This window comes from Neolamprologus brichardi, chromosome 11, assembly GCF_056152115.1.
Source record: "Neolamprologus brichardi isolate AB-2024 chromosome 11, ASM5615211v1, whole genome shotgun sequence".
NCBI lineage: Eukaryota > Metazoa > Chordata > Actinopteri > Cichliformes > Cichlidae > Neolamprologus > Neolamprologus brichardi.
In genome coordinates, this window is record NC_142114.1 from 19,962,235 (window position 1) to 19,986,578 (window position 24,344).

Genomic DNA, 24,344 nt, shown 5'->3' on the forward strand with positions numbered 1-24,344 from the left:
ACAACACAGGGAGGAGCCGTGCTGCTCTCTAGCAGGAAGCACCATGCCCTCCTGTGTTTTAAATGAACTTTAAAACAGCATGCAGCAACACTACATATGAGCGGGTGGAGGAAGGTTTGGGGTCTTCATTCACCCCGTTCTGTTAACCGTCGGGGCTGGGGGGCTGGGATGCGGGGCTTCCCTGCTAATGCAGATAAGGAGGCGGACTGCTTTCCTCCACCCCAGAGAGAAGGGCTACATCTCCTGGGTCTGGGTATGGTTTGCCCCTCTGGGGGCAGGGGTACCCAGACCTGGGATATAGAGTTTGTTTGGGGAGTGTGAATGTGTGTACAGTGCCTATTTGTGTTTGTCTCCATGTCAGATGAGTGCCAAGTATTTGTTTGTGTATATGGGGGTGGGAATGCACACTTGTGTCTCCGTGCGCCTGTTCGTCTGTGTCAGCTTGGGTCTTAGACTCCACCTCTCTGGGAACATCTCAGGCTCTCCAAGGTATGGAGGCCTATCTCCCCTCACCACACTCTCTGCCAGTGGCTGATGCCCTCAGACGTTGGTGTGTTGGTGGTTCTTGGTGTCTGGGGCTGGGCGCTCATGTATGTACCAACTCACCCCTGGTGGCCGATTGGCGGGGCCTGGCGCCTGTGGCCCGGCTGGGCCCCCCTCCGGGGGGGTGGGGGGGGGGTGGGGGGGTGGGGGGGTGGGTGGGTGGTGCCCTGCCCGGTCCTCTCTGGCACAGCCCGCGGGCACGTCACTGCAACCCCCTCTGGCCTCTGCTCCGTGGCTGCTGGGTGACCTCTCATTTGAGGATCTCCTCAGCTCTTCCCAGGAGGGTGGCACGGTGATTCACCTTGGTCCTTGGGGCCTCTGGATGTCTGGGGCCTGGATCTCCTCCATACCTGCTTCATGCCCTGGGGGACGGGGCTATGGCGCCCACACTCCCTAGCAGACCGTTACATGGAGAAACCTTTTGAATACAAGCGAGCTGATCCACACAGGTGTGCAAACGGGTGTTTCCAGACACAAACTACACCCTTCCTGCCTGCTACCTCAAAGCACATGTGTGCTGCACAATAACATGTAATATTTAGTATCTACTGTTAGCTAGTTTATTGTGATGGTGTTGTATTTATTATGTTGCTCTTTTTTGTTTGTTTTTGGTCTCTTCTGGGTTTTTTTATCCCCTTACAGGTGATCCAGGTGTTTTGTTTGTTTTTCTTTTTTCTTCTTCACCCATTCTCACCATCTCTTTTTTTCATTCACTCTTCCAGTCCTATCCCCCAGTCATGTCCGTCTGTAATAACCAAAAATCAAATAAATACATAATTATAATAAAGTCAATCAAATGGACCAATATGGCAAGGCCATGATGATCCACTTGGTAAAGTAAACCCACTGGGCATCTTTCTTGGCCTTCAGACAACAATTCTGATGGCTAAAGATCCAAACGGGACAGGCAAAAAAGAAAAAAAAGGAATAACAACACAGAGAATATTTGAGTGAATGGGGTAATTTTTCTTTTTTTTCTTCTTTTTTTTCATTATAAATTCTACATGGCTGGAGCAAAACAAAAAGATACATCAACACGTCACAACAATGTACCACAAAATATACAGTATACAGTAAAGAGAGAAGAGTAAAGCATTTAAATGGAATCTAAAAAAAAAAAAATTCTCTTCTCTCAGCGAGTGGAAACGCATTGGAAAAAAACATCAGTAGTTCAAATATTAACAATCCCCTTTCTAAACAACTTTTATACTGTACCATATTATTTTGATATAAAACAAGTGGGAAAAAAAGAAATCAACTATCTATCTTCACCTGCCCCCACAGGGTTGCTAACACTCAACATTTTTGGGAAGATCAGCAGACAGACAGTGAAAACATAATGAGCTTTGTGGGCACAGAGAGTGGTTTGAGGTGACCTTTTTAAAAAAATATATAAATCAAGGCCAATACTTCCAGTGTAAAACAAAGTAAAAGGGCATGTACCCCTTTATCAAAGCTTTTGTTTTCCTTTTTTTGCCTGCCGACAGTGTAGGGGATAAACAAAAACATCGTACCTAAACACAGACACACCTGCTGTGACACTCAAAAGCTTTCATTTGGTAAAAAATAAAAGGTAGATACCCCAAGAACATCCCCAGTCTCTCCCACACCTTCCCTCCCCTGCCTGTTTCAAACTAGAGTGAGCCTGTGCAAGTGATTACTCCCAACAGGTGAATCTGCGACTGAATTTGTTGTCATGGGAAAACAACAGCACAGCGGGCTACTGTTTGAGATTGTCAACCATTTCAACAAATTACACCAATTTCACAGCGAAATCTGGTGAAAACTGGGCTTTCTGAGCAAAACCACTGTGTGCTGTGATCATGCGGATGGTTCCTCAGTTTTCACTTCACTGGCCCCAGCTTTCATCCTGAAGTAGGGGACCAAAACACTGTGAAACACTGAGAAATAAATAGTAGCCATTACTGCCGGCAACTCAGTAACCACAGACACCTTGGACTCCACATCATGCACAGTACTCCTCCTGCTTGATAGGCAGAGTGAGCATTATTTGAATTTACAGAGGAAAACACAAGCACATAGGAAAACAAGTGAACAGTTGGTATACTGGCATAATATACAAGTGCGCTGCAAATGACAGGAACAAATTTGTACAACCTAATAGCTTGCTTGTTTGGTTGCTTTTCAGCTAGATTAAAAAAGGAAAGCAATTTTAGAGACAGAATTGGTGTTATTAAAAGCCTGGATTGTTTCTACTGAAAGCTAATTAGAGATACTGAAAGACATACATATATATATATATATATATATATATATATATATATATATATATATATATATATATATATATATGTATAAACAGTCACAGGTGGCAAAACTGCAATTAAACAACACTAATGCAAACACAGAGATTCTTTGAACAAAAACTTGACAGTTACGAGTGCCAAACAGTGTGCTCGGGGATTAAATGTGAATGTGAAGCTTGTTAGGGAGGTAAATCAAACAGAGTAACAGCCGGGTGTGTTTTTGCCTAATGTTACCAGCAGAAAGGAAAGATATTTTAACTGCAGACTCCAAAACAGAAAAGCTGTTCAGTGTTATGCTTAAATGCAGACTAACACTAGAAGAAAATGAATTTGAGGTTTCCTTTGGGGCCAATAAGAAGATTCTGTCACTGTGTCTAAGCGTGTGCCAATCATACTTCTTAGTACAGCTCTTCTCTGCAGAGGAGTGAAAGACATGATTGGTAAATTAATGAATTATCCAGTGTTGTCAGAATATGATTTTGCACATGTATCGTTTTAAACCTGCGGTAGCACAAGTTGGATAGAGGTCTAAGAACTCTATCTTTAAAAAAAAGGCAAAGTAAAAATAAAAAAAACTCCACCCAACTTGGCTATTGCAGGTTATAAAACAAGAATAGCCAATGCTGAACATGCTGAGCAGCCACACCGCTCAACATAAACCCATGTCCCTGCTCCACCTCTCATTGCCCCCACAATTTTAATATCACCAGTCTAGTAAAAAAAAAAAAAAATTAGCCCTGTTGTCTTCATATCCTGTTGTCCTCTTGGCTTCATCCTTCTGGGAGCCTTTTTCATCATCTGGTTTTATCACTGTCAGAGAGAAATGACAAAACTTAATAAATATGACCAATATGCAAAAACAAGAAACAAACATGCCTATTTTTTTGACAACTTCCAGAAAATATGCATTTATTGTCCACATCAAATGCAATTAAATGGAAAAATAATCCATAACTTCATAAATTCTTCATACATATTCTTTTTTTCTTCTTATTCAACAGTTAATTGCTGGTAAATTAATTCATTTAGATCACGGCACAACAATGACAATAGCGTAAAATCATTTGAATGTCGTATAACATTGTATGAAAAATATCTACAGCTAGGTGCCCAAAAGATCCAGCAGCTTTCCTGGTTTGTGGATGAAATCTAAATCTAAAGCATAAACCAAACCCATGGTTTTACAACACTCAATAAATTTGCTTCTGCATGGCATTGAATAGTGCTGTTCTGTCAGCAGAGATGCACACAACGTATTCAATAGGAGGTTGGAGGGTTTGAAGTGATACTTCAGATTTCCCCTGCTTTTACTTTTTGATTAAGTTTAGGTTAAAGTTTGGGATTTGGGCTAAGATCTGCATATTAACAAGTTATTCTTACAAAGTGTACATGTGAGGCACAGGGAGTGAAACGTCTGGTGCCACTGCCAAAACCACAGTCACAGCACTGGTGCCAAATAGACACCTTATGTTGTAATGTTTTCTTTTCATATCTTGCAGTATTTTCAGAGAATTTTAGAGCTTTATTACTTGGAGTTGACAGACGAATATAAGATACACAACATTTTATCACAAAATACCACTTTTTATGGACAAGATATCACTGCCGTGTTATTAAACTTTTATAGACTTGTGTTACTTTACTTGGCATTGTAAGAAAATCCTTTGTCAAATGTAGAAGTCGAGATTTACTTTCAGAATCCAGTGAAGTGCATCTGTGGCACGAAGGCTGTTTTCATATTTTAATAGCATCTCAGTAAAGAAATATTAACTTGATTATGTATGGAGAGACAGACTTTTACATCTTTCTTCTCTTCTTGTTATATCCATTTCAAAAGCGAAGGTAAATGTCCCTGATATCTCCTTGCAGTTATGAAATGTCATCCAGTTTGCTGTCAGCAGTTTCAAAAGTGACATAAAACAAGACTTTGAAATTCCAGTCACACATGCCACTACAGTAAATTTAAAGATGAAATGTTCTACATTTGTGATGACATTTCTAGATGACTCCCCGCAGCTTTCACACCACATCATGATGGAGGAACCACTTTTTCAAGCCAGCTTCCCTTGAACTAATACTGACTTTAGACACTCAATCGGAATGACGGAGGTGTGTGAAGAGATTTCTGGTGACTGTATCGCTCATGTTCATGTCAACCAGGTATCAAGGATTCTTTTAGGTTAGTAATGTTTGCAGGACTGTGCTCATCCTTGGTGATGCTAAAAATACAAAGAGGAATACTGGCACTACCCCTTTTAAATTACTATAAGAGGCTTTTACATCACTAACATTTTTTGATGTTTTCAGCAAAAAGTGAAGCCTGACCACAGACACTGGCTGAAAATAACCTTTATTTCTATGCAAACAGTCTATCAAAATATGCAAAGGCTTTGTTTTTATCCACTGTGCTGAATTGTCCTTGACTTGCTCCTGCCCGCTATTGTTCTGTGGTGTGACTCACACTCATGAATGCAGAATCAGACAAAGTCACCTAAATTCTTAGAAAAGATCAAATGTAGAGGTCAAGTGTTTACTTGCTCAGCCATTATAACTGTCAGCTGTACCATTCTCAATTCAGATTCATGGTTCTATAGGCCTAACCTGTTCTGTTGCATTTTTTTTGTTTAAGAGACCATCCTCTTCATTGGGCTTGTCTGTCTTCAGCTCCACCACAACGCTACTGTTCGTCATTCCAGAGGTCCTAGAAATAGAAATGGAATAGAGAAAAAACAGTGAAAACAAAAGAAAAAGTCAGCAAGTTAAGTGTTTGCTTTGTTTTACAAATGGATGTAGACAAGAACGAATCAGTCTGACAACTTGTTTGCAAAATAAACCTGTGCAGCATTAATGCAGTTCTCCCAGTGCACCTGAAATGTATGTATCCTGTAACTCTATTCTGCAATCTTAACATTTACAAATCGTACTTTATTGTGTCAAATCTCCAAGCAAATAAATAAATAAAACCCTGCTCTTGCTGCTAATCAGGATATTCTGATTATTTAAAATTAAATTTATTCTTGCAAGACAGATGGCACATTTGCAATTAAAAAGGATTATGAAAACAAGCTTAGGAAAGTTGTTATTCTATATTGTAAAAACTTCAGATGTATTTTACAATCAGCAACATCGTCAGTGCATACAAATAGATATCTATAGTCTTTTTAACAAATATTCCGGCATGAGCAAACCAAACACTTTTGTTTTTTTGTTACAGATTTTCCAACTTTTTAAGCACTTTGACTTATAGTGGTTTTTAATTCATGTGATTATTAATCCCCCCTCCCATCCCTTTTGTCCCTGATCTCTACTCACACTTCCTTTGTGTCCTTCTTGCTGCAAGACAGCTTGTTGTTCTTGCTTAGGCAGTAGAGGAGGCCAACCAGCAACAGGAGGAGCAGAACACACACCACCACAGCTATCACCACCGCACTGGAGCCTCCCTGTCCAGCTACAGTGCCGCAATGGAAGTACATATGGGAGGAGGGATGGGGGGAGGGTCGGGGGGCAGGTGGGAGGTTTGCGAGGTGGAGGGTTGGTGGGAAAGTTTGGGGAAATTTGATTGGAGGACAGATTTTTAGGGGAATCATGGAAGGGTTGATCATGGTGGAGGAGGTGTGAGGATGGAATGGAGAGTTTTCGATTTTCGAAAAATCAGTGGTAGGGAGAGAGGCATCGTTAGGGGTGGTTGATTGGTGAGAGAAAGAGGAAGGAAATTGATTTGATTTGGTGTTATCATGGGAGGGAGAGAATGGGAGGATAGAGAGCGAGAGAATGAGATTTGATGGAGTCCAGGTGAAGAGAGTTGATGGATGGGTAGTTGGAAAGGTGGAGGGCAGAGGATAAGGGGCAGGGATTGGGATGTGGGGTTAGTCTATCTTTTGAATGCAATGACTGAAATGTGATGGGACCCAAAAACAGGGCCTATGTCTACACAGATAATACTAGACAGCTAATGAGAGCAATGAAACAACACTGAACATACTCACCCAACCACCTACACTTGTATTACTGTACTTGTGAAGACATGACGCTATAATATGTTTTCTCAAGCTAACATTACTAACCCTACAAACATTACTGAAGCCTATTAAGATCCAGTCATAATCGAAAACTATATTTGTTTCTGCTCCTGCCACTGTCCAGGGGATAAAAAAATCTGCCCACCTGCAACACATCATTAACAAGTAAAATGTGAATTATTCATTGGTTTTACAGAGGGTCATTTGAAATGTTATTGTGTATTGGTTCTGAGTATTGATTTTCTGATATCCCCAGGAAAATGTTGGCAGGAGTACTTTTAGTACTTTTCTAACTTAAACTGCAGTATGAGCCTGATATTACAGTCTGTGGTGTCCTTACAGACGAGGTCAAAGATGCTTCCTTTCCTGTGTATGCTAAAAAAGGAAACCTGGAACATTTCCACCAAAATGTTGAAAATGAGTAGGATGCATGAAGTCTTCTCTGAATCCCGAAGTTATAAAATTCAATTGACGTTCCCAAAGAATACATTTTTTAACTAATTTGAATATTTTCATGACTATTTTGTTAAGTTATCACTTTTTTAATTATTATTTTTACTCACTTTTTCATAATGTGGGGGTTTGGGGCCTGTTTATTAGACAAAACAATGGCATTTGGATATGCTCTATAACATTTTGGCAGGCACGTGTTAGCTTTTTTAGTTTTTAACATTAAATTATTTAGGAAATAAGCAGGCTGATCAAAAAGGAAAATATTCATGATTGGTCTTTGAATTGTGTGATACTTCATACAGGACCTATCGCTTCTCTAGAAGCATATCTTCTCAGCTACAGTAATACAAGTACAGATACACAAAAACTCTTGTAAACACAAATACATGAAACCTTTGTGTGTGTAAACAGCCATCAATACACACACAGCAACTTACATTTGTAGACGAACACCATACACATGTCAATAGGGTTAGCGATACAGACCTGACGTTAGCACAGGGTTTCCAGAAAGCAGCACTTTAAGAGAAAAAGAGTTTCTCAGTCCCATAGCATAGCAAAGCAACAACCACAACACACACGATGTACACCACTAAAAAGATACTTAGCTAAAGTTACTTAATCTACACACAGCATCGGATGAGCGGAGAAAAGCAGAAAAAGCAAGGAATAAGAAGGCAGCTGGAAAGAAGAGGTGACCAAATAGACACAGTAAAGAGACGAAGAGAAGAGTGGAAGGAACAGAATAGAATAGAATCCTTTATTGTCCCCAAGGGGCCACAAAAGCTTTTGGTACCATCCACAAAATATAGGACAGACATCATACAAAGGTGACAAGAGAAGAAGAATAACAATGTACAATATCCACAGTGTTCGGTAGTTAAGAGGGCAAATATACAAGGTTACAGTACAGCAGAGGAGAGTGTGTGTGTGCGCGTGTGTGCGTGCGTGTGCGTGTGTGTGTGTGCGTGTGTGTGTGTGTGTGTGTGTGACATGGAAGGGCTGGGGCAATAGGAAGCGGATGGAGGGGAGTTTCTAAATTACAGGGTCTGTACAACAAAGAGTCCTGAGAGAAGAAGGGAGGAGAGGAAGAGGAGGAGGGAGAAGGCTCTACCTTCAGCTGAGTTGCCAACTGCAAAAAGAGAGGAGGAGAAAAAAAAACAAGAAAAGAGAGATCACGAAGGTGTAAAACAGCAATTCAGGCACCAGCTACAGCTTTATTATCAATAACTTTAGTGAGAGCCCATTTTAAAAAGCAAACCATGAAAGAAGCAAGCTATAAAGGTTTAGATGCAGTTTACAAAAGGTGAAAGAAGATCAGACTGTAGTTGATGTTATTAGCAGGCTAAGAGGTTACTGGCATGGCATTAAGACACACTGTGTTACCTTAGAGACTTGTAATCATGAAATTATAAAAAAAGAAATTTGTCAGTTCAGATCGTTATGTATTATTATGTATTTTACAAGTTTTTCTTCACTCATAACTACTTGTGTTAGATCTTAAATGTTACTCCTAGACACTTCTATAGCAATGAAGATGACATACAAATGAGTTTTAGTGCTGTGGCTGCACGGATCATTGCAATTTGTGGGCGTTATTCTGTGTGTTCCCTTTGTGTACACACACAATAAGACTAACCGTTTGGTCACGTACACAAAGTATATGTCATTTCCACAACTGGCTAACTGTAAAAACATTTGGGTTTTTTGCCATAACTTTCATTTCAATAGTAAACAGCTTTTACAGAATTGAAGATGATATCCAGTTTTCCTCACTGCATCCATGTAAGTATTTATAAGAAGAACTAATGAGCAGTGCATTCCATTTTAATTTGGTAATATGCCAATCTCTCTCTACTGAATATGTGATTATGCTATGAAACTTTTTTTTTTGTTAGTAAGTTTTAAAATATAATTTGACTAAAAACAGCGAACGCTGGTTTCATCTGTTCTGCATGTCCAATGCAACTTTTTAACTGAATCACATTTTCAGCTTAATGAGGAAAACCCAGTGGAGAAAGAGAGCTTGTTACACTGACCTTGTTCGAGAGAAAGTGGGAAGACCGCGATATCTTTTCCATGCTCATTTTCGACCTCGCAGGTCACCCCGCCATTTATGATATCAGCAGTGGTTTTCAGGGTCAAAGTGCTCACCCACTTGTTACCTTTCACTGTTACCGACTGGAGGGGAAGATAAAAAGGAAGGAAGAGAGATAAAGGAAAAAGGCCAAAGTAAATTAGTGTCGTTTGTCAAAATCCTTCTTTTGCCTATATGAGTTTGCAGTATAATTCTTCTTTTATTATTACTATCCACTTGTCTTATGAGTCCCGTTCCTATTATTTTAAACAAACTTCTCACATGTGGTATTTCTCTCTACCTCTCACTTACAAACAAAAATCTGCTCATGAAAATTATTAGTTGTGCTCTCATTTTTAATCTTCCAAACATCCCTACTAGTTTCTGACATTATCACATTTTTCAAAAAGATTATTAACGTTTTATCTTATTTTATCAGTTTATGTAATATTTAATAATGAAGGCGTACTCCCTCTACAAGTTTCTTAAAAGCTGTTCGCTTTTTTCCCCCTTTAGTAGAGCTTTTGAAGTTTTACACAGTACTCTACCAAAAGTGATCTTAATACGTTATGAAACATAACACTTTAATCTTCTCATATTGACTCTAATGGGAACATAAAAAGTAGCAGGGCGCTTTTCATTTGAAATACGCCTTACTATTATTTCCAAATGAGTTGCAATACGTTCATTTTACTGATTCCTGTAAACTGGAAAGACTCATTTTTCTACCTACCTGTTCTCCTCCTGAGGGCTGCCAGGTGAAGTTAGGGGAAGGCGCACCGTATGCTACGCACATCAGGGTCACCTTGTCTCCTTCCTTTCCCACCTTCACAGGAGCAGGAGGGTCAATCACTGGCTTTCCTGGACAGGGAATGAGAATGTCATGGGTAAACCAAGTGAATAAGGAAGCAACTTCTACTTCCAAGCTGCTCCCAATTCCTTCCTCTAACCAAAACAATACTCTGCACACTCTGGCACTGACCACTGTTATTATACTTTGTGTATTGGTATAGTGGTAGCAGTTCAGTGTGTAGTACATAGCAAGAGTTCATGAGTTAGTGAGCTATATCAAGCATAAAATCAGAGTTTTCTGTCATTCTAAAGGCTCTATTTTCACCTCACTGTATCATCGTGGTAACTTTTTAATTTCTTGTCTTATGTGCGGAAGTATTGTATTTTATTGTAAAATTTTTTGCATTATTTATAGATTTCTATCACCGTTTTATCGTCATCATCTGATATTGGCTCTGATTTGAGTAGGCGGCACACATGCAGATCATTTCTTTTAGGGAAAAAGAGTCATGTGACATGTGAAACACCCCGTTTCTCTGAGTGTGCAGAAAGAAGGACACAGAGAAAGTTGATAATGACCATCTTGATACTACTCATTTTACCTGGAGTTTTTGGTTTTGTCAAGCCAAAGAGCTCAAAGAATGCCTGGCCTCGCTGAACATCCTTTATAGTATATAAACTCTTCTTACAATAAAGTAGGAATTCCACTTTTGTTTCCGAACAGTAGGCTCTAGAATGCTTACAGTTACCTTAAAGGATTTAGCAGTGGAGAAACATGACAGCCTATACATCATGAGTACATTACTGTGGTTTAAATTCTTCTATTTACTCTGAGATAAAGTTTTTATAGTGTTCCTGTGAGTGTGGGTGTACTTGTTTCGTGCATGCACTTTTACCTTTGACTGTGAGGTTGACGCTAGCCTGGGACATCAGTCCTGGCACAGCCGGAACAGCTCCAACACAAACATATTCTCCAGCATTTTGATAGGAAACATTTTGTATTGACAGAGTCCCGTTCTGAGACAACACCTCAGAGCCCTGCAGAAACACAAGCACACTGAAGAAGAACTGGACTCATAATATTAGGCCTCTGCTCTTTTTTTTGTGTGAGTAGAACAGCGCTGTGAATATCTAATTTGATGGCACACCACTGTGATGGGAAAGCAGAAAAGGAATCTTCACACACACTGTTCGAAAGCGCAGTGATAACAAATCAAAGTCAGTCCTCCATGATGAACCTGTCTCTTGCAATTCTTCTCAGCTTCTTCTCATAGGAATTCATCTTTCTAAGAACAAACACATTCTCTGCCCAGAAAACCAGCTGCCTGCGAGTTTCCATCACACCCAAGAGACACAACAATAGATACACGGGTTACAACAACAGACCTGACACTGGAGGAGCACTCTGCACATAACAAGTGGAGAAACAGGAAATGAAGACTAAACACACCAAAGGCACATTTATGTGCAGTTTTACAGTATTAAAATGTACCCAGATCCTTGAAATAGACAATCGTGAACAAATAATCTGTAAATAAAAAAATGTTTTTAAACATATTAAAGACAGAAAAGATGCTGAGCTTGCTGTAGCTATCACTATGAATTTCTGTGTCAAGGAAGAGAAGTTTTTTTTGCTACCGTAAAACTGAAAATATCCTCAACAGTGTGAAACTGCATATGTAGTTGCAGTGTACTGCAGGCATAACATTATGACCACTGAGATGTGAAGCAGATAACACTGATTATCTCTCTGTCATAGCACCAGTGGGGTATATTAGGGAGAATGTGAACATTTGGCACTCCTCTGACATCAACAAGGCATTTTCAGCCAAAGGACTGCCGCTGACTGGATATTTTTGTGAGAAAATCAGTATATCACCAGTTTCTGAAACACTTGAACCACCTTCCTTCCTTGTCCTGATGCTCAGTTTAAACTTCAGAAGGTAGTCTTAACCATGTCTACCTGTCTACATGCACTAATTTAAAGGAGTGTGATTGGCTAATTGGACACTTGCATTAACAGGTGTGTCTAATACAGTGGTCGGTGCATTGAGCCAAAATAAGGAATGAATTCTTGTTGACTTGGTGAATGTTGTTACTGTATGACACTGACAAGTTTTCATTTTAAAAACTGAGAATGCTTAGAAAGAACTTATTGGAAATGTGAGGATTTTATTTATGATTGATTGATTTTGTCCTAATGTTGACTCTGTACCTTTATCAAGCTTCAAACCGACTAAACAATCAATCATAGTGCCAGGCTGGTTGGTGTTTCGGATTTTATGTGAAAACCAGAAAGAATGCACACAAATACCACAATTCTTTTAAAGGGGGGGGGCACACTTATTTAAAACAAAAAAGAAAGAAAAATTGAGAAAATGATGACACACACCTTTTTCCACTGAACTGTATGAGCACGAGAAGCCTTGGTCCTACACTGCCATGCTGCTTTGTCTCCAAGCATGACAACTTTAGATTCAGCTGGTGTCACTTTTACTGGGTCAATGTCTGACAGAGAGAAAACAGAAAGCAATTAAAAATAAGATGGGGGGGAGTCGACTGAAAACTATAGACCTTCTACACATTCTGAGGTGTTAAATAAGTGCCAATTCACATTAAACAGCATCTTGAAATTTAAACAACTATGTAATAATGCTTTTTAAATGGCTAATGCATAAAGTACAAAGCTAATGCACTTATTCTGAAGTCAAGCACATTTTGAGCCCAAGTTAAGCCTATTCCATACACTTTCGAGGTTATCACGGCTTAATGTGTGTGATAAGATCAGATTAAACAGTGTGCTTGGGATAACATTAAAGTAACAGATGAAGTGTGAAAAATTGAATTGGATATCAGCCGGCTGACTGAACTTCATTAGAGCCTATTCCATGGAAACCTTTTAATTCTATGATTTACTGATGAAAAGAAAGGCTTCCTACATGGGAAGAACCACACAAACCGGAGATGCATTGTTCTTTCTGTGTGTTAACCCTCTTTAATTCAGCAATGTGTGTGTCTTTATGTGTATTTGGCTTACTCACATTCGACAGCGAGGTCAATCGTCTTTTCCAAGGTAAAGTCAATCTCGAAATCGAATGCTGTGCACTTGTACGGTGCAGCATCAGAGCGCTTGACAGATTTCAGTATGAGAAGACCATCTTTACCTTGGACATCTACTCCCTGAATATTAAAAAACAGGAATTACGGGTAAAAACCAAGCAAGAGAGTGACAGAGGTTGCAGTGGAGAAACAAATTTGCAACTAAATGTTGCCTTTTCTTTATCAAATGTGTGCATGAAATGATCTCATACATTTTTAGCGAACTCAAATGGAGGCTGGGGGTTCCCATCAGTCTCACATTTCATGGTTACAGTATCACCCTCTTTGACTGGTAGACTTGTGTTAAACAGGGAAAAGTAGATTTTGTCAGAAGGATCTAGACAGAGAAGAACAGACATGGAACAGATGAAAATTCCTTCAGTGGTTACATTTCACTGTTACACTATACATCATCAATCATAAATGAGTAATGCATTCCAGAAGAAATGCTTTCCCAGTGCCTCCTCCTGAGCCAACTGAGTCTTTTTCCTAAATGGGGTTTCTATCATATAATTCTCATCACCTTGATGTAGGTATAAGGACAGAAGTGAATATTTCTATATCTTTTGACTTTCTAAATGGGCGTGTGGTGGATCGGTTGATGCACAATAAAGATATATACAGAATCTAACATAATTAAATAAGAAATTGCAGAAACAATGTACTATTGACCTTCCTACACAAGAAGAATTATGAATTAATTTGTGTGTGAAGCAAATAAAAATTTATATGTGGTTAAAATATCTGATTTAAAATGTTCTTGCCAACTGGAATAAATTAATATGTCACCAAAGTTCATAAACCAAATGCAATTCCTCCCAACTACAAGAGGGAAGGGAAAGACCTCTGACTCGATACGCTCCCAAACGGCCTGCGCCCACCACTCACAGTTTAGGTTGATCTTGATGCGGTTAGAATCCATCGTTTCGATCTTGTTCCCTGGCATGCTGTACTCTACAGTACAGTAAAACTCAGAATCCTTGTCCTCTTTCATGGGCTGCATGTACAAGCTGCTCGTTACAGTGATGAGACCCGAAGTCTCCTTCACTTGTTTGGCAACCATGTATGTTTCTGACGGACAGGAAGTAAGGAAAAAGGGAAAACAGTTCTAAAATTAAAGGAATGCAGCAGATCACAAATGAACGCATACGGTGAAGATATATACATATCTATATATATCTATTTAAATAAAGAACACATACTCTCTTGTTTGTCTTTGACCTCAGGAAGGGGTTTGGCATCTCTGAACCAGACAATTCTTGGAAGAGGAAACCCATTCTTCGTTTCACAGGTGCCGACCTGAAAAAACGACAATGGAAAAACTATAAGAGAATATGTATTTTTGGTCAGAATCGATAAATGCGCAATCAACGCATACAGACCTCTGAGCTAGAAGGAGTTCCTGCAGTAATGGCCTGAGATGTTGTCAGTTTTGGGTGTTCGGGCGCAGCTGAGACAGAAAAAAGGACGAAACAAGTTACAATTACTATGATTCCCTTAATGAAAACCATTTTACAAACAGTATGTGCGCATAAACGCTCAACTTCCATATTTGTAATCCATCTCTCCTGACTTTCTGTAATTAAATTACACAGCAAATAGCCTTCTTCACATGATTTCATTTTGGCCTTCTTTGTGTTGGTTGAAGCGGGGTCAAATCACACATAAACACTGAGATAATACCGATATAAAATTTTCCATTATATAATATAAGCGGAGATATATGCGGGGGCAAGTTTGGGGCATGTCTAAGAGCAAGAGCTGTGTGTCAGCCTCCAGTGACGATGTAGTACCTGAAAAGGGAGCTGCTTTAACAAACTCCTGTGACGCATGATCCCTTGCAAAATACAAGAAAACTGTTCCCTCTGAAAGAGTGAACTACAAACTAGTTGCATCCCTACAGGCAAACACACACTGTCACATACAAGTAACTGAGTTACTTCAGTTAAATAAAGTAAATAAAGTAAGAAGGCATTGTTTTATATGCTATGCTTCTATGCTTACATTTGACTCCTGCTCCGTCACTACTCTTGCAATATAACGCTGCTGCTAATGGTTCTTGTTTTAGTACATTCACACTACAAATTAAGCAGCTTGTGGCTAACACTTGCTGATGTAAGCGTCAAACATCAACCAAACACCAACCAAATGTTGATGTTGGACACACACTGGTGCACACACGCAACCACAGGTGTGAGTATTCGCTTACGTCAAGGTCAGCTTATCACTGCTTGCAACTGTTATCCACTTATATTAATAAACAGTAGATTTCTTTCTGTGTCTAATTCATTACTCAGCATTTTTAAACTCTGGTCATTCCCATATGCCAGATGCGCAGAAAATAATTTAGAACCACATTGACGACTTGATTCATTGTGTGGGAGCAACTCTGCCAATAAAAAATGTTTAGCTTGTAAGTTTCCTGAGAGAAAGACCCCAGGCTATTGTAGCTTAACCCACTGGAGACCCCATAACTCAGTCCCATTAAGTTAAGCCAGGGCAGCCACACTATAACTCAACCCCAATGAGTCAAATGGTCAAATGGGAACAAAGAATAATTGCTATTCTATGAGACAGCCTGTTTTCTTAATACTGTGGGCCTTAAGTACACCTCAAAGTCCTTTGTCAAATAACACTCTATTGAGGTATTGTTGAACACACTGGTGTTCTCACAATTAATAGCTTATTTTATGAGGTTTTTTTTAACTTTGGTGCCTCTGAGTGTATAAATGTTAATGGATAACCTGAAAGCTTCAAGCGGACTGATCACTAAACAAAAGGCTATTCTGTCACTCTCACAATGCATATTCTCCCCTTTTCTCCCTTTAATCCAGATACCAGCGAATCCTACTCATTTTGGTGCTTTGGAGGGGCAAAGACAGAGTAGTCTGCACCATGATTAGCTGGCGGCATGTTAGTGATAAATCTGGACTCTTAAAAAGGAGAGATATATTAGAAATGACACGTGTGATTGAACTATTCATCAGTAGTGTCAAGAGTGATTAGGTTGTGGTTAATTGAACTCTGGAGATCTTATCAAAAGGAAATGGTAATCCCAAGTATTGGAGAAAGCTCCAAAGAACTACATGCAGTGAAAGAAATAAGATATTCTTCAAGGACAATTTTGGTAAATTATACTAGATGATAAAACTTTTCTAAAGATATATAGAATGGATGTAATGTAAATATTTACAAATTCAAATCAGCAACATGCATGAGATACAATTAAGCTACCTCGTAATCAAAGTATGCATTAATGCAGATCTCATATATTAAAGTCATAAACATTAGTGGCAATGATAACTAAATGAAAACTTAACTTCGGGGAGTAACCTTGAGGTCAAATAAAGGGCTAAAGGGCACTGGCAAACTTACAAAAGACCTTCAGAGAAGTGGTACCATCTGGAGACCCAGCAGGGTCAGTGACTTGACAGGTGAAGTTTAGCTCATCAGAGGGTTTAACAGAGGAAATGGTCAAAGTGAAGTCTTCTCCAATCTTGATCCGATCTGTCAGAGGGGTGCCAGGGTCAACCTTTTTCTCCTTACCCTGGCAGAAAGCTATACGTGTTCTAGTTCCCAAATCCTGAATGGATGGTTCCAAGGAAGAACATAAGATAGAAGTCAGATGAAACAAGAACAAGAAAATTGTATTTTTTCACAGAGCATTACCTTTTAAACTTTGGGTGCAAAATAGCTCTAACGTCACTTTTTTTTCTCTCTGTTTTGTTTTTTGCTATTTAGAAATGTTAAAACTGTGGAAGAAAATGAACATCTAGAAATTACTTACAATGTACCATTCAACAATTGTGCCAGTTGTTAATGGGGTGACTGTGCAGGGCAGTGAGGCATTCTCTCCCTTTAACACCTCCACTTTAGGCTTCACAACCACATTCACGTTTCCACTGCTTACGACTGAAAAGAACACACAAAAAAGAAAAAAGAACAAGGATCACTGCAAAATGCAACATGTAGCAGAATTTTACAACATATATGGAAAGACACAATGTGATATTACGGCAATAATATTGTTGTATGATTGAAGAAAAAATAGTTTTTTTGCATATAAATATTTCTTGTAATTTCTGCTGCCCTCTTGGTGAGGTCTGGTAATCCTCAAATACATATCAGTTACAGTAATTATTTATCCCTTGGACTGCTACAGTACTGCACAGCAGTCATCTCAAAGATAGGCAACTATAAAACCACTATATGTTATTAGATTGAAGGCTTCTGTTTGTTTAAAACCCTCAGGGCTTCTGATTGTTCAAATTCTGTGTTACAAGAAACAGGCTCAGACGTGTAATGTCTGTGAGGGACACAGCACTAGAACAGACCTTTTCATGAAGCACCTTGGGCTTTTTGCACTCGTCAGCACTCACATAAACATCAGCAACAAAAAGCTGTAGTCTATGATTACCACATGCCTAATGAAAACACATGTAGCCACGAACAATTCACTCATGCATTGATCCCCCTCTGCAGACAATATTATAAAGAGTTACACATAGTTGAATCCCTTCAGAGATGATAACTGACACCAAGAATTACACAATCTGCTACAGCAAAATATTATTATCTTAAGCGTATACGCCATGTAAAACTGACATTAAAAGAAGTATTTAACTGATATCTCTTAACCACTTCCAATGTGTAAGAGACAAGCTTTAGGTGTATATCTCAACATCATTAAATCCGGACTACAGTAGCTAATGAATGCAAGCTACAAGTATCAGTCCTCCCATATAGGTGTATCAGCAGGAGTGAAAGCTGTTAAGGGACCAAGGGGGAAGCTACAAATCCCTGGTGACTGGCACTGTCAGTGTTCTACATTCAGTAGAGACATTAGGATACACACAGTGTCCCAGATTTTTATGCGAGAATATGCAGCTGGGAACAGAAGCACCCTGACTGGTTCCTGTGGGGATAAGGAATAGTACAGCTCTTTAAACTCTCTTCACATCCAGCTATGGACAAACAATGTGACAACTAGAACACATTCCTCAGAGGAGAGGCTAGAAAAAAGCACCGATATTAATGGAGAGCTGGAAAGGAAAGGAAAGGAAAGAAAGGAAAGAACGAGAAAGGAAAGAAAAGGAAAGGAGTTCAATTTCTGCTAATGAAGTCAGTGCAGCAAATACTTTATTATAAATCATATAGCGGTAGTCATACCCATGCCAGCAGACTGCTGTGATTGTGAAGCTTTAATGCATTGAAACAAATGACAATGTCACTTGGGTGACACTCGGTGATTCATATTATATAAAAAATATTTTGCCAAGAATAGTTATACGGATGACATTTCAAAAATCTAAATGTCTTTATCTGTTTAGCTACACTTCCTAAGAAACATTCCCATTTTTTTCTCACAGTACTGATGCTACAGATCTAGAGTCAAATTAATATTAAAATTGGAGGAATACATATGGCTAATGAACAACCTACCCCAATATTTTTTATGATATCATAAATTAATTATTGCATCCATTTCTGGACCAAAAAATCTACAGCTGAATAATTCATTTGTTGTGAGAAAGCACCAAGAGTGCAGAGTATGGACTGCTGGGGGATCAGAGCTGTTTGACAGCCTAGTTTTAATAACAGCATGGAGAAATGCAGATGGAGAAGATGAAAGAGTGTTTGCTCAAAATGTCTGAAGAGAGATGAGAGCAGCTGAGCGATGGTCACCTTGTTAGGAGTCTACTGTGAGGAGAGAGGGGAAAGGATGCAAGGAAAGACGGAGAGCACATATAGATAAAGATAGTGGAGTACGTACTCAGACACAGAGTGTTTGCTCTTTGTTTTGCATGTCTGTTAGTGGGACACATTCCACTGGGGTCAAATACCGTGATTCACCACATGGGTCAAAGGTCAGTTGCTGACATTTTGATGAAATGACTCACTTCCTCTGCATTTCCTCTTTCACTTGCCTTAGATCTATTTTTATCCCCATGCTTGTTTTCATGTATATTTATCCTTTTTTTTCCCTCTACAGTCCCATACAGCATCCCTCTCTCTCATTAAATATTTTGGTTGGTCAACTCAGCAGCTCTCAAATGAACCAACATTAGTTTTACAAACCAAGTGTCATGTTCTGAGCTTGTAAGAGGGATGTGGCCCAGAGAAATCCACTGTTTCTGCGCCAACACAAACAGCGAGGCAGACTAGCAAATATACGAGAATGCGTGAGTAAATGAAGTGCAGCACTTTCAGACAGCACTCAGGATTTAAGAGTCCCGTCGAGTGGCGCATGGGAAAAACACACACTCAAACACACCACATTAAATCAAGTGACTTTCTGGCAGATCCACAGAGAGCCCAGGTCTTTAGCTGGTTGGACGATTTGGTTGGCTAATATCCACGTTAGTCTCATGGCTCAAAGGATGGTAGTACTCATTGACCTGGCCACCACTTTGGCGCAGACTGCAGTATCCCCACAAATGTTTAAGTAAATTGTGATCTGGTGTGACCTGGTGTAAGGCAGCCTGTCCCTGTTGTCCAGCTTGGACTGACTAACTGCAACTTACTGCCATCTAATTTATAAATGCAGACTTGCCAACACTCTGCAAACAAGCTGAGTCAGTTTGTGTCAGCGAGCACAACTCATGTGTGACATTAGGGCTGGGCCATATCATACCGTTCACGGTGATACCGGTATAATTTTGGGCAACGATAGAAAAATGAAATATCGCGATAGAATATGAGTAAAACGCGCATGCACAGTGCCTTTGTTTTCATACGCACACATCGGAAAAAGCATGGCGGCGAAAGCAAATCGTTGAATGAAACGATGAACCAGAATTGGTTTGTAAAAATGCAGCTACTTCAGTGGTGTGGAACTGGTTTAGCTTTCGTCAGACACACAACAAAGCACTATTTTTGGTAGCGCATGCTAGCGGGCCGTCATTATTACCGTGTTTTTTTTGGAAAATACGGCACACTTAAAATCAATCCTTTGATTTTTCTGAAAATCGACAGTGCCCCTTATAATCCAATGGACCTTATGTATGAATTCTGGTTGTGTTTACTGACCTTGAAACGATTTTATGTCGTACACGGCGCTCGAAAATCTGTCAAATGTTTTAGTACTACTTTGCTAAGCTACGAACCCGGACTGCTTGATGGATTGTCGGAGCATTACGGCTACCGTAGTCAGGAGCCTGGCGGAGTGATACGTACTGTGCTTCAACATAATATTACCGTATTGTGTGTGTATAACCTCTTTTTAAGTTTTGTGGATATTCTACATGGTTATGCTGAGGATATGTCGGCCAATTTCCACTGGAAATGCCTTTTGGTTAAACTGTCAGCAAGGAATTTGCATTTGCTCTGTTAAATTTTTATATAACTTTAATGCACATAAAACAGCTGCTTGTTTAAGTGAAAATACATTGATGTTTTTTTTGCACTAATAAAGTTGTGTAGTTGTAAAGTATTTTGTCTAGTGCCAATTATATCGTCAGTTATATCGTTATCGCAAATTTTCAAATGTATATCATGATAAATATTTGTGGTCATATCGCCCTGCTCTATGTGACGTGCCTTCTCACAACAAGAGACTCAACTCAACTGTTTGCCATTTGGTTGTATTCTGGTTATAATGACAACTAACTGTCATCTTAGCAGTTATAGACTTAGTCCCAGTCTCTAATGTAACCGTTTTAAAGGCAGAGAAACTGCAAGTTTATTGCCCACAGTTTCAATAATTTTGGTTGTGTCATGGTCTCAAACTGCTGTTTTCCTTAATGTGACTGTAGCATTACTGTGGACAATTTTATAACACTATCATAAATTTGCTAGGCACAATGAAATAACCACTACTGAAGTCTTACTTCAAGAACTGTTAAAAGCCCTGTTTGTTTATTTTATGCGACTATAATAGTCAGCTACTATCTGTCAAAACAGCCTGTGTAAAAGCGTTAGCATAAAGCCCAGAACAAAAAAGTCCAGTCAGGATTACTGGAAGAGAAGAAGGAATATTATAGCTTAAAAGAGCTCATCTGTACCCTGCCCCTCTCCCTATGCCAACCTCTTTCTTTGCCTCCAACTATTTGTCACTTTACTCTCGGTCACGCTCTCTTTCAAATGCATCCTTTGGTGTCATTCACAGTATGTTTGAGTCCAGAGGGAGGTCTCCTGCTCTGTGTTTTACACATGAGGCAGCTGGACAGGCAGAGATAGGCAATTAAAGCATAATTACAGAGTCCTCTGTCCAATCTGAGCCTAGAGCAGCATCTGTGTGCGCGCAAGAGTATTTGTGTATTTAGAAACATAGGCAGTTGGCTGTCACTGTATGTGTGAGTGAGTGTGAGAGAGAGAAAGAGAGTGGTGGGGGCTGTCTGCGGGAGTACTAGCTGCATGGGGGTCTCGTTAACTGATGCGGGCTAGATAATCGGATTTAGCCAAAGAGAAGGAAAGTGTGTGTGTGAGGTGGTGTGCGATGGGGTGCATGACCGGATAGAAAGACAGATGGGAACAAGACGGTCAGACTGTGACCTGTACACACACTCTCACATGCACACACACACACAGTTACTCTTACAGTATATCTATAATGCATGTGATATGTATGAGCAACTGAACCGCCCCAAAAGCTATAGTTGAGCACATTGTGTGTAGAAAAAAAAAAAAAATCAAGTCTGCAGTCAAAGTATCACGGTGGAGTGCAGCATATCCAGAGAGTCCCACATCTACTGAAAAGTTAATGTGAAACCATCTTTTATACGCTATGTGTCTGCCTCGTTTTGCCCTTTTCTTCAACTTGTTTTTCTGCCTACTTCTTGTCTATACTCTTGTTATTAACACACTGGCACACACACAAACACACACAAGCGGGTGCCCCTCATTATGAAAAGAACCAGCTGGATCCTCTTTCTCCTGTCCTCGTTTTCTCTGTTGTTTTTGCTTCACCTACTGCCGCATTCTGGACATCAAACCAGGAGCCTCTTTCTCTCTTCGACTCTCCTCTGCTTATCCCTCATTCTCAAAGAGCATTCTTTAATACCCAATGCACAATCTTGCCTATGTGTCTTTTCTGTGCACGATAGCAAAAAGAATAGAAGAAAGAAAATAATGACAGGAGAAGAAAGGGAGAGTGGAGAAAAAGAAAGTGGAAGAAGAGACAGTATATGCTCAAAACTAGCCTAATCTACAGGGGAATCACTGGAATTTACTAACTAGCCTTACTATTTGATGACACTATACCCCTGCTGTTACTAATAGGACCTGCTTGCCTACCTTCCTACTTGGGTAAGGACTGATGGATGATGCCAGTATTACATTTCAGTTAACATGTGTCAGAGACATTAACTCTGGTGCCAACACTGTGATAAAATGTGCAGGAAGATCATCAGGAATCAAGTATAAAGTTGGAACAGGGGGGAAAAAGGTGTGTGTGTTTGTGAAAATGTGTGTGGTCCAAAACATCCTTGGCCTCTAACAGGATTAGTGTGTTTGACTGTTGGCAAAGCAAACAGCATGCAGCAGGAGACACTGCCATCAATGTCATAAGAACAGAGTCACCTACAGCACAAGGCTACTAAAAAAAACCACATCTATAATTCTTCACTTTCCACTGACCAGCAGCTTTTACAATAGAAAGCAATATTTCTCCATCTCTTTACACTTTTCTTCTATTTTTTGTACGAACTGCAGCTGATTCTCTTCTTGTTCATATTCATCTACATAGAATGTACAGTACTGTAGCTACCAAGGAGACATGCATTTTTCATTAGCTAAGCTGTAGGCTACACAGTGGCTTGTGTTGTTGGGTCTTTGTGTATTTAGAGACTATTAATGTTCAACTGAACCTTCAGTCAAGAGTCTCATTTTCTATCACAAAGCGAAATAAGGAATGAAAGCAAAAAAAATTACAACTTAAGACTGCACTTCTTTTTATCAGTGATGGAAATTAATTGTATTAAAAGAGGTAAAAAAAACAAATTGCTGCCAACACATAGAAGAAATGGACACTATCACCAGAAATACTGTGTGAGCAGCACGCAGGCCAGAGTGTGTGGCAGCGGGTCATGGCAGGGTTCCCTCAGCTCAGTGATACTGATATTGGCTGTTAATGTTGCAGACTGGATCGTACTCAAATCGTGTGTTTACAGGGCCCTTCATGTTCGCTCACTTCTCACATTCATCTGCTACCAGGGAACAGTCGGCCCGGCTCTGGAAATTCACTTTGTTCGGTGAGTTTCATTTTGGTGGACAAATTCAATCCATGTCAAAAATTCACCCATGAGGGCCAGATATAAAAAAGCTAAAGTGAATACAAAGAGTTCAAATGTATTGTGACATGGGTACACAATATATATGTGTGTGGTAAGTAATGGTGTGCGTGTGTCTGTTAGGGGTCTGGCTGGGTCACGCTGCCAGAGTCGGGGTGGGTCCTTGTATGGCCTGGAGTCGTCAACGCCTGACTGATGAGAGAAGAACAGGTGCAGCGCGGGAGCGGCAGCTGCTGCAAAACACACACAGCAGACACACATCCCACACAGACGTCCCACACACCAACCATAAATGCCCCATAGAGAGGGCAGGGAGAGAAAGGGGAAGTCTGCCAATCAAAAAAAAAACAAAAAAGCAACCCAAGGTTTGTGGAAGTAAAACTTTTAGCTACCAAGGTGATGAAAAATAGAAACTATTTTTTGTCAAACAGACAGAAACACAGCACAGACTCTCAGTCTGTCTCCTTGGTAACTGCTACTAATAAGTGTATCTATACTAGATCTGACTGAGTGCTGCAATGTGGGATTCCTGTTAAGTGTTGACCTCTGAGAAAGACTTTCAGATATGAATCTGATGGCAATTAGATTCCCACTGTGGTTTACTTTATTAATGAGGGAGAAGAAAAGAATGAATACAATAGAGTGAAGAAAAAATGTGAAGTCAGAGTCAATACTGGGGTCAAAGGACAGTTATTATATGAGCGATATGGCCATAATGTTGCTGGTGGGGGTTTTTTTCTCTCCAAGTGCTTTACATCCTATAACGCTAAAAAGTAAACATGTCTTGTTACTTTCCCTGCTCTCACCACAATATATGTAAATCAGTTTAGTAAAACATCTCATACTCTGATGTACTAACACAGAT

At 39.7% G+C, this 24,344-nt stretch overlaps 1 protein-coding gene across 3 annotated transcripts in view; it reads right to left on the bottom strand.

Annotated features, from left to right (window-relative positions):
* Positions 1-1,494: 1,494 nt before the first annotated feature.
* bcam (basal cell adhesion molecule (Lutheran blood group)) overlaps positions 1,495-24,344 on the bottom strand; it is a 48,567-nt gene continuing 25,717 nt past the window's right edge. The window contains exons 2-17 of one of the 3 annotated variants that reach the window (XM_006808201.3): positions 17,038-17,162; positions 16,626-16,833; positions 14,633-14,700; positions 14,453-14,549; positions 14,139-14,321; positions 13,463-13,587; positions 13,193-13,331; positions 12,544-12,659; positions 11,048-11,189; positions 10,093-10,220; positions 9,322-9,463; positions 8,397-8,414; positions 7,769-7,801; positions 6,123-6,258; positions 5,412-5,511; positions 1,495-3,620 (exon numbers count right to left, since the gene is read on the bottom strand). In XM_006808201.3, coding sequence (XP_006808264.2) covers positions 3,618-3,620; positions 5,412-5,511; positions 6,123-6,258; positions 7,769-7,801; positions 8,397-8,414; positions 9,322-9,463; positions 10,093-10,220; positions 11,048-11,189; positions 12,544-12,659; positions 13,193-13,331; positions 13,463-13,587; positions 14,139-14,321; positions 14,453-14,549; positions 14,633-14,700; positions 16,626-16,833; positions 17,038-17,162 — 1,763 coding nt within the window. In that variant the 3' untranslated portion in view covers positions 1,495-3,617. The remainder of the gene's footprint in view (positions 3,621-5,411; positions 5,512-6,122; positions 6,259-7,768; positions 7,802-8,396; positions 8,415-9,321; positions 9,464-10,092; positions 10,221-11,047; positions 11,190-12,543; positions 12,660-13,192; positions 13,332-13,462; positions 13,588-14,138; positions 14,322-14,452; positions 14,550-14,632; positions 14,701-16,625; positions 16,834-17,037; positions 17,163-24,344) is intronic. The other 2 variants (XM_006808202.3, XM_006808203.3) reach the window with 2 other exon arrangements.